This window comes from Mustela nigripes, chromosome 17, assembly GCF_022355385.1.
Source record: "Mustela nigripes isolate SB6536 chromosome 17, MUSNIG.SB6536, whole genome shotgun sequence".
Lineage (NCBI taxonomy): Eukaryota > Metazoa > Chordata > Mammalia > Carnivora > Mustelidae > Mustela > Mustela nigripes.
The window spans coordinates 12,990,861-13,013,594 of NC_081573.1; the positions used below are offsets into that span (position 1 = coordinate 12,990,861).

At 45.9% G+C, this 22,734-nt stretch overlaps 2 protein-coding genes across 4 annotated transcripts in view; one reads left to right on the forward strand and one right to left on the reverse strand.

Annotated features, from left to right (window-relative positions):
• The first annotated feature begins 6,285 nt into the window (after nucleotides 1–6,285).
• LOC132005137 (zinc finger protein 584-like) overlaps nucleotides 6,286–22,734 on the forward strand; it is a 19,460-nt gene continuing 3,011 nt past the window's right edge. Inside the window, exons 1-4 of one of the 3 annotated variants that reach the window (XM_059381969.1) lie at nucleotides 6,286–6,787; nucleotides 7,685–7,811; nucleotides 14,407–14,529; nucleotides 15,563–17,492. In XM_059381969.1, the coding sequence (XP_059237952.1) occupies nucleotides 7,778–7,811; nucleotides 14,407–14,529; nucleotides 15,563–16,569 (1,164 nt within the window). In that variant the 5' untranslated portion in view covers nucleotides 6,286–6,787; nucleotides 7,685–7,777 and the 3' untranslated portion in view covers nucleotides 16,570–17,492. Of the gene's footprint in view, nucleotides 6,788–7,684; nucleotides 7,812–14,406; nucleotides 14,530–15,562; nucleotides 17,493–22,734 lie in introns of those variants that run through there. The other 2 variants (XR_009400736.1, XM_059381968.1) reach the window with 2 other exon arrangements.
• Nucleotides 21,775–22,734, reverse strand: part of ZNF132 (zinc finger protein 132) — a 7,237-nt gene continuing 6,277 nt past the window's right edge. Inside the window, exon 3 of the mRNA XM_059381934.1 lies at nucleotides 21,775–22,544. Within this exon, the coding sequence (XP_059237917.1) occupies nucleotides 21,858–22,544 (687 nt within the window). The 3' untranslated portion in view covers nucleotides 21,775–21,857. The remainder of the gene's footprint in view (nucleotides 22,545–22,734) is intronic.

Here is a 22,734-nt window from a genome sequence, read left to right on the forward strand (position 1 = left end):
TACTTGTGATTTCTCTCTGTCAAATAAATAAATAAAATCTTTAAAAATAAATAAATAAATAAACCATAGATTTTAGTTAATAATAATGTTATCAATATGGGTTCACAGTGGGGCGCCTGGGTGGCTCAGTGGGTTAAAGCCTCTGCTTTCGGCTCAGGTCATGATCCCAGGGTCCTGGGATCGAGCCCCGCATGGGGCTCTCTGCTCAGCGGGGAGCCTGCTTCCTCCTCTCTCTCTGCCTGCCTCTCTGCCTACTTGTGATCTCTGTCAAATAAATAAATAAAATCTTTAAAAAAAATATGGGTTCACAGTTATAACAAATATACCACGCTAAAGATAACAGTAGAGAAAAATACAAGGTGAGACCAGGAATATGGAAATTCTATACTATCAGCTCAATTTTCCATAAACCTAAAACTTAGTGCTCTAAAAATAATGTATATTAATAAAAACTAGAGTAGTATTGATAAATAAATGTCAGAAATTTTTTAAAAAGGTTTTATTTATTAGAGAGAGCGAGCACAAGTAGGCAGAGAGGCAGGCTAATGGAGAGGGAGAAGCAGGCTCTCTGCTGAGCAGGGAGCCCAGTGCAGGACTCGATCCCTGGACCCTGGGATCATGACATGAGCCAAAGGCAGCTGCTCAACTGACTGAGTCACCCAGGCATCCTAAATGTCAGAAATTTTAAAAATGAGCCAGACTAGAGACAGTCATTGGGAAAATCATGTGATTTTCATGTGTAGTTAATACTGGACTACTTGGAGTACAGCCTGGCGGTTTTAGGCAGTGTCTATACAAATTTAAAACGTGACAGGCTCAAGGAGAGTTATATAGTGAATTTAAGAGCTGAACTGTTTAGAGGGAGAAGTATCTAACAATAGGGCACTACTGGAAATAATTGGGGTATCTCCATTAAAAGATGTTGGCACTGAAAATTATTACATTTATAATCAGCACATATACTAATAAACCTTCTCTGATAAGCAGAAAACATCATGTGCTTGTTAACAAATGGCCAGTGTCCCAGCTGAGGCTTGCATCTCAGCAACTTGGATGTTCCCATTCTCTCTTCCTTGTTCCCGATGAGCAGGAACTTGCATTGTCTCCTTTCCCAATGTCACCCAACCCAAGAAGAATGAAACGCTTTAAGTATGTGATCCCAGATAATGCTGTGAATGTACACGAGAAAACAAAAAGCACCAGTAATTATGTATAACAAAGTATAAATAACTTGTTTCTTTTTTTAACTTATTGTAAAAGCAACAATATAAAACCATATACATAATTGTATTGCTTGGTCTATGACAAATAGAAATGTATTTGCCATTAGCACAGTGGAGGTGGGTGGACATAGCAATACTGGCTTAAGGAAATGGACTACAGAGAGTATCTCAAGTTCCATACATGGGTATATCTGTTTGTCCAACCTCATCTAATTTTGCACTTAAAATGAATGTTTTTTGTTATACATACATTTTGTGTGTATACGTACATACATTTTGTTATATGTAAGTTATACATTAATAAAGTTGACTAAAAAAATTCGTTAGAAAAAGGGCAAAAATTTGGGGCATCTGGGTGGCTTAGTTGAACATTGGACTCTTGGTTTTGGCTTGGGTCCTGATCTCGGGGTGGTGGGATGGAGCCCTACATTGGGCTCCATGCCCAGGGCAGAGCCTGCTTGGGATTCTCTCTCCTACCCCATCTTGACCCACCCCCTGCTCACTCACTCTCTGTCCCTCTAAAACAAATCTTTTATTTTTCTTTTATTTTTTTAATTTTTTATTTTTCAAATAAATCTTTTAAAAAAATTTTTATTTATTTGATACAGAGAGAGAGAGAGAGCATAGGCGGCGGGGGGCAGGAGAGGGAGAAGCGGACTCCCCACTGAGCAGGGAGGCAGATGCAGGGCTTGATCCCAGGATTCTGGGATCACGACCTGAGCTGGAGGCAGATGCTTAACCAACTGAAGCACTCAGGCGCCCCTAAATCTTTTTTCTTTTTAAAGATTTTATTGATTGGGACGCCTGGGTGGCTCAGTTGGTTAAGCTAAGTTGGTTAAGCTCAGGTCATGATCCCAGCATCCTGGGATCGAGTTCCACATTGGGCTCCTTGCTCAGCAGGGAGCCTGCCTCTCCCTCTGCCTCTAGCCTGCCACTCTGTCTGCCTGTGCTTGCACTCTGTCTCTCTCTTTCTCTAACAAATAAATAGAATCTTAAAAAAAAAAAGATTTTATTGATTTATTTGAGAGAGAGAGCGTGAGAGAGAGCACAAGTGAGAGAGAGCACGTGTGCACAAGTAGGGGGAGGGGCAGAGGGAGAAGCAGACGCTCTGCTGAGCAGGAAGCCTGATGAAGGGCTCTATCCCAGGACCCCGAGATCATGGCCTGAGCCGAAGGCAGACGCCTAAGTGAGTGGCCACCCAGGTGCCCCTAAAATAAATAAGTCTTAAGAAAAAAGAAAGAAAATGGTCAAAAACTTGAGCAGATACTTCACTAAAGCAGATACATGGATAGCAAATATATGAAAGGAAGGCTGTTCAACAGCTGTTGCTGGTGGGAATGTAAAACGGTGCAGCAACTCTGGGAACAATTTGGCAGTTCAGCATACAATTACTGTAGCACTCTACAGTTGCGTTCATGGGCATTTCTCACTTCCCTGACACACACAGCAATGAAAACGCATGTCCACACGAAAATGAAAACATGTCCATAGAAAACCGAATACAAATGTTCATGACAGGGTGGTTTGTCATAGCTAATGACGATGATGATGACGATGATGATATGGACACCCCAAATGTCCTTCAGCAGGTGAACGGATAAACAATCTGTGGTAAGTTCAGATAATGCAATACTGCTCAGTCATAAAGAGGAACGAGGTACTGATAGACACCCCTTTCATGGATCTCAAATACGTTATGCTGAGTGAGAAAATCCCACAGTACGGCGCATCCACGCTCTAGGATTTCCTGTACGTGACATTTGTGAAGTGGCCCAATTATACTGATAGAGGACAGACCAGTGATGATCAGGATTAGGAGACGGTATGACCTAAGGGTTAGTTAGAAGTTCCTTTGTGAAATGAAACAGTTCTGTATTGGACTGTGATGATGGTGACACGAAGCCACACATGTGATAAAATTTCACAGAACTCCATAACAAGTGTATGTGAAAACTGGTGTGATCTGACTAAGGTCTGTAGTTGAGTTAGAAGTATTGTGTGAGTACTATTTTCCTGGTTTTGACAAGGTACTGTGGTTATGTAGAATATTATCATTGACAGAAGCTGGATGAGGGATACATAGGAACTCTTTTGCAACTTCTTTCAAACTACTTCAAAATAAAAAATATTTTAGGGGTTCCTGGGTGGCTCAGTTGATTAAGTATCTGCCTTTGGCTCAGGTCATGATCCCAGAGTCCTGGGATCAAGCCCCATGCTCAGTGGGGAGCCTGCTTTTCCCTCTTCCTCTTCCCCCACAGCCTCTTGTTCATGCTCTTTCTCAAAGAAATGAATAGAATATTTAAAGCTAAATAAAAGTATTTTGTAAATTTCTTGACTATATATGTCCAGTTGAAAGGGGAAACTCAAATCAAGGCACTGTGAAATAAAAGGGCACATTTATTAGAATGGCTCGCTTAGGTAAACAATTACATACTACCCTGCTACAAAAGGGATAGGCACATGGTTCCTGCAGGGTACACAAGGACCCTCACTGGCATCACTACTTCCATAAGACCCTCACAGACACTTCTGGGCTTATGAGGGAGGGGTGGGGTAGGAGGTCAGAGCCACCTCTCTGCAGGGTCACTGGTCTCCTCTGCCACCCTAGAAAGTGTACTTTGATAAGGGAGCACGTCGTAAAATACAGGCAGGACTCTTGCCCAAGGGATGTATTCTTTCTTTTCTTTTCTTTTCTTTTCTTTTTTTTTTAAGATTTTATTTATTTGACAGGCAGAGATCACAAGTAAGCAGAGAGAAAGAGGAGAAAGCAGTCTCCCCATGGAGCAGAAAGCCCGATTCAGGGCTTGATCCCAGGGTCCTGGGATCATGACCTGAGCCGAAGGCAGAGGCTTTAACCCACTGAGCCACCCAGGTGCCCCCAAGGGAGGTATTCTTATACGCCACACCATTCACAACTGGAGAGAGGCAAGAATAATTTTTTAAAAAGATTTTATTTATTTATTTGACAGAGAGAGATTACAAGTAGGCAGAGAGGCAGGCAGAGAGAGAGAGGAGGAAGCAGGCTCCCTGCTGAGCAGAGAGCCCGATGCGGGACTCGATCCCAGGACCCTGAGATCATGACCCGAGCTGAAGGCAGCGGCTTAACCCACTGAGCCACCCAGGCGCCCAAGAATAATTTTGTTTGGACTACACAGAGAAGGGTCTATACTGTTTCAAATTCACTGCATGAAATGTGATGCTAGTAATTCTGCATCTTGTACTTTCAAATCCAAACACTTCAAACTTGCATCAAATTTAACCACGATGTCCTGCTTGAAGCAAAATTGTACACAGAGGTGGCGGAGGTCATAGCTTAGGGAGTCAGGCTGAGCTGAGTTTCTTTCTGGGCTCCCATGAGAATGTGGGTACAATGCCTCTCCTCTGTATGTCCATTTCCTTCTCCATAAAATGTGGAATTCGTAATCTCAGGCTGTGGTGAGTGGGAAAATCAACATCTGACGGCAGTGAAAGCTCAGAATCCCCATTCGGGCCCTGTATGGCTGTGTGGTCACCTCCAGTCACCTCCACAGCCCTTCACAACTGGTTGGCAGGAAGTGTCTCCCACCTGCCAACATCCCCCCATGCTGCACTGTGACCTGGGCAATTTTAGGCTTCTGCTTGCTGTGGCCACCCAATCGGCCCCCTCTTGCCATCCTTCAGGCATCCAGCCATAGGTAGATGTCCTGCAGTTTAGGGTCACCCTGCCACCTCCCCAGTAAGACTCCATTGTCTCATTACCTGTTCTTATAGTCTCTGAAGAAGCACCAAACCCAAAATCTGAAAAGTAAAACTACTGAGGTTCAAGAAGTCAACCTCAGGAATTAACTAATAAAAAACTTAAAATAAAAAATTAATTAATAAAAAACACGAGCTGTGACTGCAAGCCCAAGAAAGGTGTGTAGTTACAAGAGGCAACTTCAGGAGTGCTTGGGGGTTCGGTTGCTTGGGTATCTGACTTGATCTCAGCTCAGGTCTTGATCTCAGTGTTGTGAGTTTAGGTCCCACCCTGGGCATGGAGCCTACAAAAAAATCACCCTGGGGTAGGCTTCTCTGGTACTCGTCTAAGTGTTCTGTTTTTCGTAGGAGACTCAGTAACACATCCTCCAGGTTAAGTGCATCTGAGTACAAGACATCCAGGAGCTGGGTTCTCCTCCTGCCAGCCTCCTCTCCCCATGTGCCCAGGATCTTTCCCCCAACATTCTCCTCCACAAGGCCCCCGAGTTGGCACCACGGCTTGACACGGGGCAGACTGTCCTCTGAACATATGCCAGACCCATTCCCAGCACCCCAGACCTGCCTGAGCCCAGTGGACCTGGCACCATAGACTCAAAACTTGTAAAATCCAACTGCTGATCTTCCACGACCGCCCCTTCCCACCAAGGTCCCCCCCAGCTGCTGGTCCCCAGGTGCTCACTGAACTCTGGCTGGAGAGTCTTTTTTTCCTTTCACCTTCCCCTTTATTTCTCTTTCTTTTTATTTTTAAGATTTTATTTGACAGAGAGAGCCAGAGACCACAAGCTGGGGACGGGGTTGGGGGTGACTGTGGAGGATGGTAAAGGGAGGGAGAAGCAGGTTCCCCAACGAGCAGGAAGGCCGATGTAGGGCTCCATCCCAGGACCTCGCGATCACGACCCCACCGAGAGCAGACGCTGCACCGACAGAGCCACCCAGGCGCCCCTGGAGTCTTTTCTGAGCCCTGTCTCCTGCTCTGTGAAGCAGACACAGCGGCAAGCGAGGACTCCCCGGCGGTCCCGGGCACCACGGGCTTTGACGGAGGTGAGGCCCAAAGGTGTCACTTCTCTGCGGCCCTGGACACCAGGGCTCGGGACACCCGCGGCGCTCACTCTCAGCCCGTCCCTACCCACCTCTCCTCCGCCCGGAACACCCTCTCACACTCAGACCTCTGCCCAGCGGCTCTCCTGGTCCCGCGGGTGTGGCTCCGAGGGAGGAGACCGGAGCCGGAAGTCCCGCCTCCTGCGGCGTGGCTCCCCGGAACGCTCCTATCCCCGGCCGTCCTGGTCTACATCCGCGCGAGCGCCCAGCAGTGGCCTCCCCTGTCGCCTTGGCAACGAGCAAGCGGCCCCGCGAGGGGAGCTGGGAAGTGAGGTCCTTGAGTGACGCGGGGACTAAGCTCATGGCGCTCGCTGAGGCGGCGGGACTTCCGGCGTTGTCCTTGAGCTTCTCCGCTAGCCGCTGTGGGTCGGGACGAGTATCCCGAGAGCTGCGCGGCGGGCCGACTTCCCTGAGACGCTGCACCGCGGAGGACAGCGGCAGGGACCCCCGTCGCGCCCCCGTTCGCGCCCTGACTCCCGGGAATGACCCCCTCTTCCTGAGACTCGCTGTCGCTCCCTGCGGAGCGGGGCCGGAGGGTCTGGGCCTCCCACAGGCGGCTGCCTGGTCCCTGCGCACGTTTTAGACCCAGCTTCTGAGGTCCTACGGTCGGCGGGAGGTTCCTGCGCCCACCGGGGTGGCAGGTACGGCCTGAACAGGCCGAAATTCGGCTTCCGCCGCGGCCATGCTCCGCCCACAGATTCCGACGGCCGTGGAGGCGCGGGTGAGTGGAAGTGAGTGAGTGACAACTCCGATCCCCACCCAGTTGGTCCTGGTTCCGAATGAGCTCAGGAGGAGCGGGGGAGACTGTGGCGGGTGAAGGGACAGCCTAGGCAAAGGCACAGGTGGAAGAGGGCCGGGGTCTCGAGGTCCATGTGCAGTGTGGTCGGGGGAGGGTTGAAGCTAAGAACAGGTCTGCATGGGGAGGTCTTCAGTGCAGAGCGCGGGGAGGGGGGATGCCCTTAGCAATGAACCTTGAAGGAATGGGGTTCTACTGGGGCAGGATGGGATGGTGGTTGTTCTCAGTGGAGTCACTCTGGAGATGCCATGTGCAGAACGAGCATGTGGGGGATTCCATTGAGTTGCCAGTGGGGTGAGCGGGTGAGATTGTGCTGGGGGTGTGGAGCTGTAACATGCAGTGGTACAAAGACTTATGTACATGTCAGGCAGGAGGGCAAACTGGAAGGTCTGGGACCGGAGAGGGAAGGATGAGTGTAGGTTTGGTTGCCTCTGGGAGGTGATCTCTGGGACATAGAGGGAATTGGCTGACAGGAGGTAGGATGGGACCTGTAGATGGCATAGATGGCATCTCTCTGGTCACCAGCCTGTTGTTGCTGTGGGCAGGATGCAGAATCCAACTGAGGAGAAGCAACAATGGAACTAGGGGCCCTGGCAGTCCTCTGAGGTCAGGGTCTTAGGAGGAGGGAGGTAGAGAGGGTATGCTTTCGTGGGAGTGGGGGTTTAGGGCTCAAAGGGAAAGATGATGTATGCCAGTGAGACTTGTGGCAGGGTCCTGCAACACTTGTGGCAGGGTCCTGGAACACATCCTGGATGTGTTCCTCTGTCCATGTTTTGCTTGGCTTTTCTGCCCACTGTTGACTCCTAAAGCTCAGCTGAATCAATCATTACAGGGCTTGGTGACCTTTGAGGATGTGGCTGTCTATTTCTCCAGGGAGGAGTGGGGTCTCCTTAATCTGACTCAGAGGAGCCTGTACCGTGATGTGATGCTAGAGAACTTTGCACTTATTGGCTCGCTGGGTAAGTCTCTCACACTCTTCCCTGGCAGACTGACCACCTTTTCCCGGTAGGAAGGTGTGTTCATCGTAAAGCCCACCACAGAGGCCGTTTGCTTCCCAGGTTCCCTGTGGTTGGTGCTGTCAGTACTGGCATTGGGGTGTATGTTCTTCCTTCGCCTCCTCAGCACCTTGTTAGCAGCCTCAAGGGCTGTTGGTCTCCTGGAGTAGGGCTTGGGTGCAGGTATTTACAGTTTGCCCAACCAGCTCCACTCAACCCTGCCTCTCTCTCTCTGGCTCTGCTGAAGTTATGGCCCCTCTGTGCTCTGGGTGTTGATTTCCTTCAGAGGAGATTTTTTTATAGGGCCCTGCCTGGGCCAAACTTCAGCCATGAATTCGAATGAGTAGATCAATTTGGGGAGTATTACCCTCTTAATATCTTTCAATTCATGAACATGACATCTCTTTCCATTTATTCAGTCTTTAACTTTTTTCAACAGTGTTGTGTAGTTTTCAGCATATAAGCCTAACTTTATTCCTAGGTATTTTATTCCTTTTGATGTAATTTTAGGTGGAACTGTTTTCTTAATTTCATTTTAGGTTGTTCAGTGCTAGAATATAGAAATACAGATTTTTATATACTGATTTTGTTTCTTGTAGCCTTACTAAACTCATTTATTAGTTCTAATAGTTTTTAAAATCATATTTCATTTTTTATTTTTATTTTTTTTTTTATTTTTTTTCATATTTCATTTTTTAAATTATTACTTACATATAATGTATTATTTGTTCAGGGGTATAGGTCTGTGATTCATCATTCTTACACAATACACAGTGCTCACTGCAATACAAACCCTCCCCAGTGTCCATCACCCAGCCACTCCATTCCTCCCACCCCCCTCCACTCCAGCAACCCTCAGTTTGTTTCCTGAGATTAAGAGTCTCTTATGGTTTCTCTCCCTCTCTGGTTTCTTTTGTTTCATTTTTTCCTCTCTTCCCCTAAGTCCCAATAGTTCCTTTTTGCCCTTGCTTCCCTTGCCTTCGGCGATGTATCTAGAAAGAAATTTTTGCGGCCGAGGTCAAAGAGGTTGCTGCCTATGTTTTCCTCAAGGATTTTAATGAATTCCTGTCTCACATTTAGGTCTTTCATTCATTTCGAGTCTGTTTTTGTTATGGTATAAGGATATGGTCCAGTTTCATTCTTCTGCATGTGGTTGTCCAGTTTTCCCAACACCGTTTGTTGAAGAGACCGTCTTTTTTCCATTGGACTTTCTTTCTTTCTTTTTTTAAGATTTTATTTATTTATTTGACACAGAGAGAGAGATCAGAAGTAGGCAGAGATAGAGAGAGAAGCAGGCTCCCTGCTGAGCAGAAAGCCTGATGCGGGGATCAATCCCAGGATCCCGAGATCATGACCTGAGCCGAAGGCAGAGGCTTAACCCACTGAGCCACCCAGGCACCCCTAATTCTTCTTTATTTTTTATTTATTTTTTTTTTTTTTAAAGATATTATTTATTTATTTGACAGACAGATCACAAGTAGGAAGAGAGGCAGGCAGAGAGAGACAGGAGGAGGAAGCAGGCTCCCTGCTGAGCAGAGAGCCCGATGCGGGACTCGATCCCAGGACTCTGAGATCATGACCTGAGCTGAAGGCAGTGGCTTAACCCACTGAGCCACCCAGGTGCCCCACCTAATTCTTCTTTAAATGTTTGGTAGAATTCCCCTGGGAAGCCCATTTGCCCTGGGCTCTTGTTTGTTGGGAACTTTTTGATTATTGCTTCAATTTCCTTGTTGGTTATGGGTCTGTTCAGGTTTTCGGTTTCTTCCTAGTTCAGTTTTGGTAGTTCATATGTCTCTAGGAATGTATCCATTTCTTCCAGATTATCTGATTTGTTGGCGTATAGTTGCTCATAATATCTTCTTATGGTTGTTTGTATTTCTTTGGTGTTAGTTGTGATCTCTCCTCTTTCATTCATGATTTTGTTTATTTGGTTCCTTTCTCTTTTCTTTTAGATAAATTTGGCCAGGGGGTTATCAATCTTATTAATTCTTTCAAAGAATCAGCTCCTGGTTTCGTTGATCTGTTCTGTTCTTTTGGTTTCTATTTCTCTGGTTTCTGCTCTGATCTTCATTATTTCTCTTCTGCTGTGTTTAGGCTTTATTTGCTGCTCTTTCTATAGCTCCTTTAGGAATAGGGTTAGGTTGTGTATTTGAGACCTTTTCTTTTTTCCAGAGAAAGGCTTCTATCGCTATATACTTCCCTCTTAGGACTGCCTTTGCTGCATCCCAAAGATTTCGAACAGCTATGTTTTCATTTTCATTTGTCTCTATGAATTTTTAAAATTCTTTCTGATTTGGGGCACCTGGGTGACTCAGGGGGTTAAAGCCTCTGCCTTTGGCTCAGGTCATGATCCCAGGGTCCTGGGATTGAGCCCTGCCTCAGGCCCTCTGCTCAGCAGGGAGCCTGCTTCCCTCTCTCTCTCTCTCTCTCTCTCTCTCTGCCTACTTGTGATCTCTGTCTATTGAATAAATAAATAAAATCTTGAAAAAAAAATTCTTCCTGAATTGACTGACCCATTCATTCCTTAATAGGATACTTTTTAGCCTCCATTTATTTGAGTTCTTTTCAATTTTCCTCTTGTGATTGAGCTTGAGTTTCAAAGCATTGTAGTCCAAAAATATGCAGTGAATGATCCCAGTCTTTTGGTACCAGTTGAGACCTGGTTTGTGACCCAGGGTGTGATCTATTCTCAAGAATGTTCCATGTGGGGGTGCCTGGGTAGCTCAGTGGGTTAAGCCTCTGCCTTCGGTTCAGATCATGATCTCAGCATCCTGAGATTGAGCCCCACATCAGGCTCTATGCTCAGCAGGGAGCCTGCTTCCCCCCCCCCCCCCTGCCTGCCTCTCTACCTATTTTTGATCTCTCTGTGTCAAATAAATTTTAAAAAATCTTTTTTTTTTTTTTTTTTAAGAAAAAGAATGTTCCATGTGCACTAGATTAGAATGTGTATTCTGTAGCTTTGGTATGGATAGTTCTAATAGTGTTGTTTTGTTTTGTGGATTCCATGATATTTTCCATATATATGACATTATGTCATCCGCAAATGCAGATATTTTTACTTCTTCCTTTCCTTAACTGACCTGGTTGGAATCTCCAGTACTTACTAAATAGAACCGGTGAGAGTAAACATCCTTGTCTTCTTCCCAACCTGACGAGAAGAACATTTAGTCTTTTACTAGTAAGTATGATGTTAGCTGTTGTTTTTGTAGCTGCCCTTGACGGGTGAGGAAGTTCCCTTCTTTCCTTAGTTTGTTGAGTGCATTAATCATGAAAGATACTTAGATTTTGTCTAGTGCTTGCCCATATCTTTTGAAATGGTCATGTGATTTTTCCTCCTCTATTTTGTTAACATGGTATATTACAGCATTTGGTTTTCTTTTCTTTTTTTTTTTAAGGATTTTATTTATTTATTTGTCAGAGAGCAAGCGAGAGCGAGCTAGAGCGAGCACAGGCAGACAGAATGGCAGGCAGAGTCAGAGGGAGAAGCAGGCTCCCTGCGGAGCAAGGAGCCCGATGTGGGACTCGATCCCAGGACGCTGGGATCATGACCTGAGCTGAAGGCAGCTGCTTAACCAACTGAGCCACCCAGGCGTCCCTCTTTTTTTTTTTTTTTTTAAAGATTTTATTTGTTTATTTGACAGACAGAAATCACAAGTAGGCAGAGAGGCAGGCAGAGAGAGAGGAGGGGAGCAGGCCCCCCCACTGAGCAGAGAGCCCTATGTGGGGCTTGACCCCAGGACTCTAGGATCATGACCTGAGCTGAAGGCAGAGGCTCAACCCACCGAGCCACCCAGGCACCCCCAGCATTTGGTTTTCATGTGTTCAACCTTGTATTACAAGGATAAATTCGACTCTGTCATAGTTTATAACCCTTTTATGTATTTATGAATTTTGTTTACTAGTATTTTGACTTCTGCATCTATATTCATAAGAGTCATGAGTGCATAGTTTTCTCATAATGTCTTTGTTTGGATTGAGCATGAGGGTAATTTTGGCCTCAATGAATGAGTTGGGAACGTTACCTTTTCTTCTGTTTTCTGGAAGTGAGTGTGTGAAATATTTGTGCTAATTCCTTTTTTTTTTTTTTTTCTTTTTTAAGATTTTATTTAGTAGGCAGAGAGGCAGGCAGAGAAAGAGGGGGAAGCAGGCTCCTTGCTGAGCAGAGAGCCTGACGTGGGGCTTGATCCCAGGACCCTGAGATCATGACCTGAGCCAAAGGCAGAGGCTTAACCCACTGAGCCACCCAGGCGCCCCTGTGCTAATTCTTATTTCAGTGTAAATGTTAATCAGTGAAGCCCTCTGGGCCTAACCTTTATTTTTTCACCCCTGTGGGGGAATTTTTTGTTTGTTTGTTTGTTTAACTCTAACTAGACTTTCTATTTCTTCTCGAGTCAGTCTTGGTAGTTTGTGTCTTTTTTAGGAATTTGTCCATTTTATCTAAGTTACCTAATTTGTTGTCATATAATACAGTTGTTCATAGTATTTCCTTATAATTGTTTCTATTTTGTAATGTTGTTAGTGATGTCTCCTTTTCCATTCCTGTTTTTAATAAATTGAGTCTTCTATGTTTTCTTGTCAGTCTAGGTAGCAGTTTTTCAATTTCATTGCTCTTTTCAAAGATCCTAGTTTTGGTCTTATTGATTCTCTTTTTCTAATCTCTATTTCGTTTATCTCTGCTCATTATCATTTCCTTCCTTCTGGTAGCTTTGAGTTTAGTCATTTTTCTTTTTCCTGTTTCTTGAGGGCTAAAGTTAGGCTGTTGGTTTGAGATCTTTTTAAATATGGGTGCTGTGAAATAGTAAGAAATATACATTTTGTCTTAGTCTCCAATTTCTAGCATAGCTCCTAAAAAACTTGGAATTTTTGAAGTGATAAGAGTGTCTTTTGTGTGCTTATGGAATGACTGGTGGCTGGGAGTTCCTAGATAGCTTTCAGGATAGGAGGTGGCCATCCAAATGATCAGGGCATGATAGTAAGGTTGGATTTTGAGCTACCCTCCAACCCCATCCTTCTAGTCCTCCACCTCTGGCCTCTGCGGAGAGTAGAGGGGTTGGAGACTGAACCAATCACCAGTGGCCAATGATTTAACTAATTATGCATCATCATGAAATCTCTATAGAAACTACTAAATAACAGAGTTCAGGGAGCTTCCGGGTCCTGGGAAAACGGTGCCACTTGAGGGCATGGATGCCCCTTACCCTCTGCTTCCTCACCCCTCACTCCCATCTCCACCCCTGGCATATTTTGCCCTTTGAATTTCTTCCATTGAGCTGTTCCTGAGTTGTGTACTTTATAGTAATAATCTGGTGATACTAAGTAAACTCTTTTCTTGAGTTCTATGAGCCATTATAGCAAATTATTGAACTTGAGAAGGGATAAATATATTTGTGGGAATCCCTGATTTATAGCCAGTTAGTCAGAAAAATGGGAGTCTTGGACTTCCAACTGTTGTCTGAAGTGTGGGCAGTCTTGGGAGACTGAGCCCTTAACCCGTGGGATCTGACACTGATTCCAGGTAGTTAGTATCAGAATTTAATTGAATACTTGGACACAACGTTGGTGTCTGAGGTTAGAGATGTGGCGTGGAACACCCACCCTACATCTTACTCACATTTGGTGTCAGAGGTGTTATGAGTAGGGGTGGCTGGGTGGCTTAGTCACTTAAGCGTCTGCCTTTGGCTCAGGTCATGATCCTGGGGTCCTGGGATTGAGCCCCACATCAGGCTCTCTGATCAGCATGGAGTCTGCTTCTCCCTCTCCCTCTCCCTTTCCCCCTGCTTTTGCTCTCTCTCTCAAATAAATAAAAAAAAAATCTTAAAAGAAGAAGAAGAAGAAGAAGAAGAAGAAAAAGTGCTATGAGTAAAACACCATGGAGGTGTTTATAGCTCTGAACTACTATGTCCCATTACTTTTGGTATGTTGTGTTTTCATTTTCATTCATCTCAAAGTGCTTTGTAGCTTTCTTTGTGGTTATTTAGGAGTGTTTTATTTAAATTCCATAAATTTGTGAGTTTCCCAAATTCTTTCTGTTGATTTCTATTTTAATTCCTTTGTGGTCAGAGAACATACTTTGTGTGATTTCAGTCCTTTGAAATCTGTTGAGACCTGTTTTATGTCCTAGCAAATGGGTGTTCTGGAGAATGTTCCATGTCTGTGTGAGAACATGAGAATACATATTCTGCTTTTGTTATGTGGTAGGCTCTATAGATGTCTGTTAAGTTTAGCTGATTTCTGGTGTTATTCAAGTGCTATTTGCTTATTTTCTGCCTAGTGGTTCTGTCCATTATTGAAAGTTAGAAGTTGAAATCTTCAACTATTATTATTTATTTTTTTACTTCAGTTATGTCAGTTTACCTTCAGTGTAAGGTTCTTTCACAATAAATTGTGGTAAAACACAACATGGAGTCTACTTGCTTAGCAAATTTTCTAGTGTGCCGAGGAGGTTTGTTTTCTAATACTCCATTTCCTTCATGGTTGGCATGATGACATGAGCTTCCTATGGGGTTGGAGCGATGCTCCTTGGCTTGGACTGGCCTCTTACTACCTTTTTCCTTCATAGGATTTGCACCTTCAAGGTCCCATGTGGTTGCCCAACTGGAAAGTGAAGAAGAGCTCTGGGTGCCCAACATGGTGGACTTGACTCTAGGCAGCAGAACAGAGTCCAGGAGGGGTCCTGTTCCTGGTGAGTAGGGCTGGGTGATGCCTTGGTTTCAGCGATGGGCTCACAGCATGCTGGGTATCATTGTGCACCAGCGTTTTGGTGCTGAGGCCAGTGACCACACACTATTTCCACCTTTCCTCTCCCTTCTGGACATGCTGTGTGATCTTGCTATCCCTACCATGACTCTCAGGACCTAGATGACCCACCTCCCTGACCTTTGTGCCAGTTTAGAGCTGTCCACTGGTGACTTGAGATTTGTACATACCCTTAAATAATACTTGAATACCAGCTACTCTGTTACCATTGCCTTTTCATTGGAGCAATCACATCCCCTTCACAGTGCTCCCTGTCACCAGTGGCTGAGGCCCTACTTGAAACCATTGAAAGGAGTGACTTGGGGATCTCACCTCTTCTCCCTGCACTGCTCCCATCTTGTGTCCTCATCCCTGCTGAGCTCTTTCCTATTCGGTGATCTGGTGGTGCCCTGTTCTGCTGGGGCAGCCCTTTCTTACCCAGACTCTTCCTAGCAACCTCCTGGCAACTCTCTGGATTCCTTTTCCGTGTGTCTGACACGCGTTTTTTGTTTTGTTTTGTTTTGTTTTTTAAAGATTTTATTTATTTATTTGACAGAGAGATCACAAGTAGGCAGAGAGAGAGAGAGAGGAGGAAGCAGGCTCCCCGCTGAGCAGAGAGCCCGACGTGGGACTTGATCCCAGGACCCTGAGATCGTGACCTGAGCCGAAGGCAGCGGCCCAACCCACTGAGCCACCCAGGCGCCCCTTGTCTTGTTTTGTTTTTACAGATTTTGTTTATTTATTTGACAGAGATCACAAGTAGGCAGAGAGGCAGGCAGAGACGGGGGAGGGAAACAGGCTCCCTGCCGAGTAGGGAGCCTGATGCAGGGCTCAATCCCAGAATCCTGGGATCATGACCTGAGCCGAAAGTAGAGGCTTTAACCCCCTGAGCCACCCGGGTGCCCCATGGCATGCGTTTTTGATGAAGGTGCCTCCTCCCTCTGATCCAGTGCTCAGTAACTGGCTTTTCTCTGTTTTAGGTCGTCCATGTAGACTGGAGGACGAGGAAGCCTCTCCAGAGCAGATGAAGAACTATGGAGTCCGCCTGTTGGAGAGGCCCTTTTTGTGTGAGGAGTCTGGAAACGATGTCCCAGCCACCGTGGGCCTCCTCCAGCACCAGGATGCCCACAGCAAGGAGAAGCTACACAAGAGCACCAAGCCTGGGGAGGCCTTCCACATCAGCTTCAGTTGCCAGAAGCAGCAAGGACTCCATACCACACAGAAGGCCTTCAAGTGCAGTGTCTGTGGGAAAGCCTTCCTAAAGGCATTTGCACTCCTCGACCACCTGATAACTCACCCCAAAGAGAGACCCTTTAGATGCCTGAAAGGTGGAAATGTCCCCAAGGAGAAATCTACCCATGTTAAATACCAAAAAATTCACACTGCAGAAACATCCCATATGTGTAATGAGTGTGGAAAGGTTTTCAGTTATCCATCTAAACTGAGGAAGCACCAGAAGGTTCACACAGGCATAAAACCTTTCAAGTGTGAGGAGTGTGGCAAAACTTTCAATCGCAAAGATGCACTTGTTCTGCACCAGAGAATTCACACTGGAGAAAGGCCTTATGAGTGCAGCGAATGTGGGAAAACCTTCAGCGTTCTGTCTACTCTCATTCGGCACCGGAAAGTTCACATTGGAGAAAGGCCCTATGAGTGCAGGGAATGTGGGAAGTTCTTTAAATACAACCATAGCTTCATTCTTCATCAGAGAGTTCATACTGGAGAAAGGCCTTATGAGTGTAAGCAATGTGGGAAAACTTATGTGACCCGCTCTGGACTGTATCAGCACTGGAAAGTTCACACTGGAGAACGGCCCTATGAGTGCAGCCTCTGTGGGAAGACCTTCACCACGAGGTCCTACCGCAATCGGCACCAGCAGTTCCACACTGAAGAGAGATCCTTTGAATGTACAGAATGTGGGAAAGCCTTCAAACATAGTTCTACCCTCCTTCAGCACAAGAAAGTCCACACTGGAGAAAGGCCATAAGAAGACAGGGCATATTGGAAAGCCTGTAGGCGGGGCTGGGCACCTTGTTCAACATGAAAGTCCTCCCTCCAGAAAGGAGATTGAGGAGAGTAGCCATTTGAAAGCTAAACCTAGCATACCCAAGCATGTGCTGTGGCATGGCAGGTGTGTAGGAAGCTTTCAGAAGCTAAGTTGCACTCCGACCTGCCAAGGCTGTTGGCAGTGCGAAGTCACCGCTGGTTTCTGTGATAGAAGCCATCCCACCTCCACCACCGGGCAGGAGCCCAAGGTATGCATCAGTCATGTCAACATGCTCTGAACAGCAGATCTCCTTAGTCCCCACTCTGTGGAGGAAAGAATCATGAGTGGTGGACCCCACAATGGACTTCGCTGTGACCAGAAACTGGTCAAGAGTAGCTGAGCTGTGCTACTGGGGGCTTCCAGAGAAGATTAATCATTTCCATGGACACAGTGGACACTCTACGTGGTTCCTGTCATGGATTCATCCACCCCTGGACCTGACTGTCTCACGCTCCCTGGAATGTATTAGGTAATGAAAGCTTTACTGTTTACGCCATGTTTAATATTGGGGGTTCTGAAAAACAAAACACAACAAAACATATTTAATATTGGGGGTTCTAATCACTGTGTATGGAGTGGCTTATGAAGAGAGGGACTGGCATCTGTGGGGAGAGGTCCCTGACTTTTGTTGCCTTACTGGGGATAGCAGGATGTTCACCTCATGGCCATACCCTGGTCCTAAAATGAAGACCATGCAGTCTTGGGATGTGGCCAGTGCTTCTGGCGTTTTTGCATACCATGGCCTTCATTGTTTTTGCAGCCAAGGGAGAGAAGTGATATCCTCTGTTTTGTGGGGTCTTTTGATTTTAAAATTTTGGGAAACGAATTTCCCAAAAGGTCAATAAAATGTCAGTTCAGCAAAACTTGTGTGTTGTAGATTTCTAGATGTGTCCCTGGTCCAAAAATTAGGCTTCCTGTGAAGAAGAGAATGTTAACTTGGAGGCATGTTTAGTGAGAGAACTATGACCCTACACTTGACGGGCTTTGAGCCACAGTGCTCAGCCAGTACCATGTGTTGGGGTTGGAAACCACTGCTGCTTTCTGTAACTGGGGTGATTCTTTTCCCTGATCCCCCACTCTCACCACTGATGGGAGAGGGGATGACCACGCAGGGTAGAAACGGTCAGGATTGAAAAGTCCAGGAACTTGGAGCACCTGGGTGGCTCAGCCAGTTAAGTGTCTGACTGTGTACATTTGCTTATTTAGACATTTCATACAAATGGAGTCACACAGTATGTTTTCCTATGAATGGCGTTCTCTTGGCATAATATATTTGAGGTTCATCCATGCTGTAAAACATGACTGGACTTCATTCCATCTTATGGCCAAATAATATTTACCATGGTTTGTTTATTCGTTCGTCAGTTGATTGGGCCTTGTCTTGTTTTTTTTTTTAAGATTTTATTTATTTATTTGACAGACAGAGATCGCAAGTAGGCAGAGAGGCAGGCAGAGAGAGAGGAGGAGGCAGTGAGCCTGCTCAGTACAAGCCCGATGTGGGGCTTGATCCGAGGACCCTGGGATCATGACCTGAGCGGAAGGCAGAGGCTTTAACCCACTGAGCCACCCAGGCGCCCCTGTTTGTCTTGTTTTGTTTCCACTTTTCAGGTGTTACGAAAAATGTTGCGATGAACATTTAAATACAAGGTTTTGCATAAGTATGTTTTCATTTCTTTTGGGTAGATAAATAGAAATGGGATTGCCAAACTGTTTTCCAAATTGGCAGCAACTGTATAGCTCCACAGCAGTGTATGAGCATTCCAGCTTTTCTACTTCCTTATCAATACTTGTTGTCTGTTTTCCCATAGATAGCCTAGGGGGTGTGAAGTGGTTTTGATTTGCATTTCTTTAATGACCAGTGGTGTTGGCAACTTTTCATGTGCTTACTTGCAGTTTGTGTGTATGTGTGTGTGTGTGTGTGTGTAGCAGAGGCCTGGCATCAGGCCAAAGGTTCAGGCATCAAAGAGAAGAGAGAAACTGACACCAACTTTGAGAGAAAATGTAGCAGAATTGGAGGAGTGGCAAAGTGGGGAAAGGCTGAGCAGACAGTGGAGAGTGTCCCTCATGGGGAAGGTCACAGGCAAAGGTCCAAGTGCAGGGAACTACTATTGGATGGAGCTCAGAGAACTATCAGTGAGTTGGAGGTCAGAATGCACAGTATCAGTATACAGACTGCATCCCTGCTGATTGAGTGAGCTGAAAGTGCTGGAACTACTGAGCCCCACAAAGGCTGGTATCCGGAACAGCTCAAAGGTCAGAGTCATGAGACCTTTGCCTGCAGTATTCCGGCATCTCTGGCAAACATCTTTCTTCCCCAACAGACTGGTTGCTGTACTGAGCCCCAGTGGGAGACCAGGCCTGTTCCAGGAAAACACAGAAAATTCTTTACCCATGAGCTGGGGGCCATTTAATGCGATCTAACCAGCCATCCACACAATATACAAAGGCTTGAGCTGTGATGACCAGTGTCTGTCCTACCCCATTTGCTTAGAAGGCTTGATCCTCACATGGCTCAGTTGGCCTTTAACTTTGATCCCACATGAGTCCTTCATGTTGGTAAAAGACAATTACTACATCCAGAAAGGCAGGCCTGAGCAGGGTGGGGGATTCCCCCAAATATCTCATTGTGCTAGGGAGTACTTGAGCAGCCCTACTGTAATTTTTGATGACTGCAAGCCTGTCTTGGGTTCCGCCTCTAATGTGGCTATCACTTCTCATCCCCTCTGGGCTTTTGGGAAAGTCACCCTGAGAAAAGGTGTCAGTAGCACTGCCTTCCCACGTACTATGCAATATGGATAGAGAGTGCACCCTGAAGCCTCTCATGTGAGAAAACTCTGTCTTTCTTACCCAAAGTCTGCCTAGGGGAATGTATATAGCCCACCCACAGGCTTTGGTAAACTGCTTTTGTATTGTACAAAATGTTTGTGTGGTTTTTTTTTTTAAGATTTTATTTACTTATTTGACAGACAGAGATCACAAGTAGGCAGAGAGGCAGGCAAAGAGAGAGGAGGAAGCAGGCTCCCCACTGAGCAGAAAGCCTGATGCAGGGCCCAAGACTGTGGGATCATGACCTGAGCCAAAGGCAGAGGCTTTAACCCACTGAGCCACCCAGGCACCCCCAAAAAGCTTTTTGAAATAGCTTCTAACATAAAATCAAAAGCCACATAAAAATATGAATATCTGGCTCTTCCCAGGAAGGTAAGAGATGTGGGAGACCCATATTAACTCCACCATGTTGTCTCCCCACCCCTTAAAAAGGATAAACTTCCTTGGTAGCTACCAGAGGTGGAATAATGAATGCTACGGCTAGGCGATTCTCTAAAAACTCTGGCTACTCACATAAACCATTCTCCAGACCATGAGCTCTATCCTCTTGATATGAGGTTCCTGTGTGGTGACAGCCACAAGGTGAACAGCTCAAGGAAAATAAGGAATTCTTACATTTGTTTGGATTTCCATTATGGGTAATACACAGGTCTGCAGGTCTTGAGAATTTCTTCACTCTTACCTCACTTGGCCATAGTCATCTGGAAAGTTTTTCTTTCTTTTTTAAATATTTTATTTTTAAGTAATTTGTACATCCAACATGGGGCTCAAACTCACAACCTCAAGATCAAGAGTTGCATGTTCTACCAACTGAGCCAGCCAGGCACCCCAATCTGGAAGTTTTTGATATACCTTTAGAACAGTCGAGTTCCCTCTAGTTTACCAGTCTGCTCCAAACCCAGTGTTTCCTACTAACAATGGCTCCCAAATGGCCTCTGTAGATCTCAGATTAAGTTATACTTGTCTCACCCTGCAGAGCCACAGCTGATGGAGAACTGTGGTGCTCCTTTGTACCCAGTGGCAGTGCTGTAATTTACTAGTCTCCCCAACTCCCTATTACCTCACACCGATTGTTTCTCTGTTCACATACAGAATCCACTGGGCCTCTACCGGCCTCCCAGGGTCATATCTCCTTTATGGAACCAGAAGACAGCTTCTCCTTAGATGGGAAAACCCAGACATCTCTCTAGGAACCAGGGACCTGCCTCCTAATCCAACAGTGCGGACTAGTATCCTCTTTCAGGGTGAGCTCTGGGCCTTCTGGTAACTCTGAAACATGGGCCACTATGTTCACTTTATGAAACCTTCAGTTTTTTCCCTTGTCCTTCACATGCACTGCAAAGTAGGCCAGAACAGAATGTAGAACAACTCCCTATGTTCCTTCTACACCATGAGGCAGATGGTGTTGCGTGCCCTGCCTTAGCCATCCCTCACTCTACCCACTTTTTTCAGCCTACTCCATCAAGCCCCCCAAGAATAAAGATGATGTGAGACATACCTGGATGGCTCAGTTGGTTAAGCATCTGCCTTCCACTCAGGTCATGATCCTAGGGTCCTAGGATCCAGCCCTACTTTAGGCTCTCTGTTCATTGGGGAGCCTGTTTCTCCCTCTCCCTCTGTCTGCCACACCCCCTGCTTGTGCTCTGTCAAATAAATAAATAAAATCTAAAATAAATAAAGGTGACTTGATCAGGGCATTTGGATAGCTCATATAGTTAGGGACTCTTGATTTCAGCTCAGTTCATGATCTCAGGGTTGTGATTTTGACCCTGAGTCGGGCTCTACGCTGGGCATGGAGCCTGCTTAGGATTCTCTCTCTCCCTCTGCCCCTTCCATCCCTCTCAAAAAAAAAAAAAAAAAAGACTTGGTTACTTGGTCTTTATTATCATGCAGAATAGAGAAGACCAAGATAAGTGGTTCCAGGGGAGGGTGATGTGTGGGCTCATTGGACACATAATTGGGGTTACATGCAGACATGACAATATCCATGAGGAATGTGCATTTTTCTGAGAAGTCCAAACTGGACATCCCTCGAGGCCCTTGACCAACATGGGGTTAGTTCACTTCCTAACCATTTCAGAGGCAATGGGAATGAATCCATTCCAGTAGGCCCAAGACAATCCTGTTTCCTTCCACAAAAGGGGAAGGGAAGCACAGGGAGCTTTTCTTCCTGCATATGTAGATGACTGCTGCAAATATTTGGATCCAGGCAGGCTGGAAAGGGGTTTATGCTCCAGAGGGTTAGAAGCTCAGTCCTGGGCTTCTCAGAAAGGGCAGAGTACCTTCTGAAGCCTTTTCCACACTAGTGGTACATCCAGGTAACTTCTCTGTGGGTATTCTGCTGCATGAAGTTTGACTTGGCTGAAGATCGTCTCAGAAGGACCATCTCCATAAGGTTCCTTTCAGGTATGAATCCTTTTATGCTGAGCAAGATTGGAGAGGCGGCTGAAGATTTTCCCACAGTAGCCACATTCATAAGTCCTTTCTCTGGTGTGAACTGTCTGGTGTTGAACAAGTGTAGATCTTTCACTAAAGGCTTTCCGACATTGGCTGCACTCATAGGGCCTTTCTTGTGTGTGAACTCTGTGGTGACGAACCAGGTGAGCATTATTGTTGAAGGCTCTCCCACATTCACTGCATTCATAAGGCCTTTCTCCAGTGTGAACTCTCCAGTGATAAATGAGGCAGGACTTTCGGCTAAAGAATTTCCCACATTCACTGCACTCATAAGGCCTTTCTCCAGTGTGAATTTTCTGATGTTTAATGAGAATGGAGTTCTGGCTAAAGAATTTCCCGCATTCACTGCACTCATAAGGCCTTTCTCTTGTGTGAACTCTCCAGTGCTCAATGAGACTAGAACTGTGAGCAAAGGCTTTCCCACATTCACTGCACTCATAAGGCCTTTCCCCAGTGTGAATTCTCCAGTGCTGAATCAGGCTGGAGCTGCGGCTGAAGGCCTTTCTACATTCACTGCATTCATAAGGCCTTTGCCCAGTATGTACTTTCTGGTGCTGAATGAGGGTGGAACTATTGCTGAAGGTTTTCCCACATTCGGTGCACTCAAAAGACCGTTCTCCAGTGTAAACTTTCTTTTTTTTTTTTTTTTAAAGATTTTATTTATTTATTTGAGAGAGAGACAGTGAGAGAGAGCCTGAGCAAGGAGAAGGTCAGAGAGTGAAGCAGACTCCCCGTGGAGCTGGGAGCCCGATGCGGGACTCGATCCCGGGACTCCGGGATCATGACCTGAGCCGAAGGCAGTCGTCCAACCTACTGAGCCAC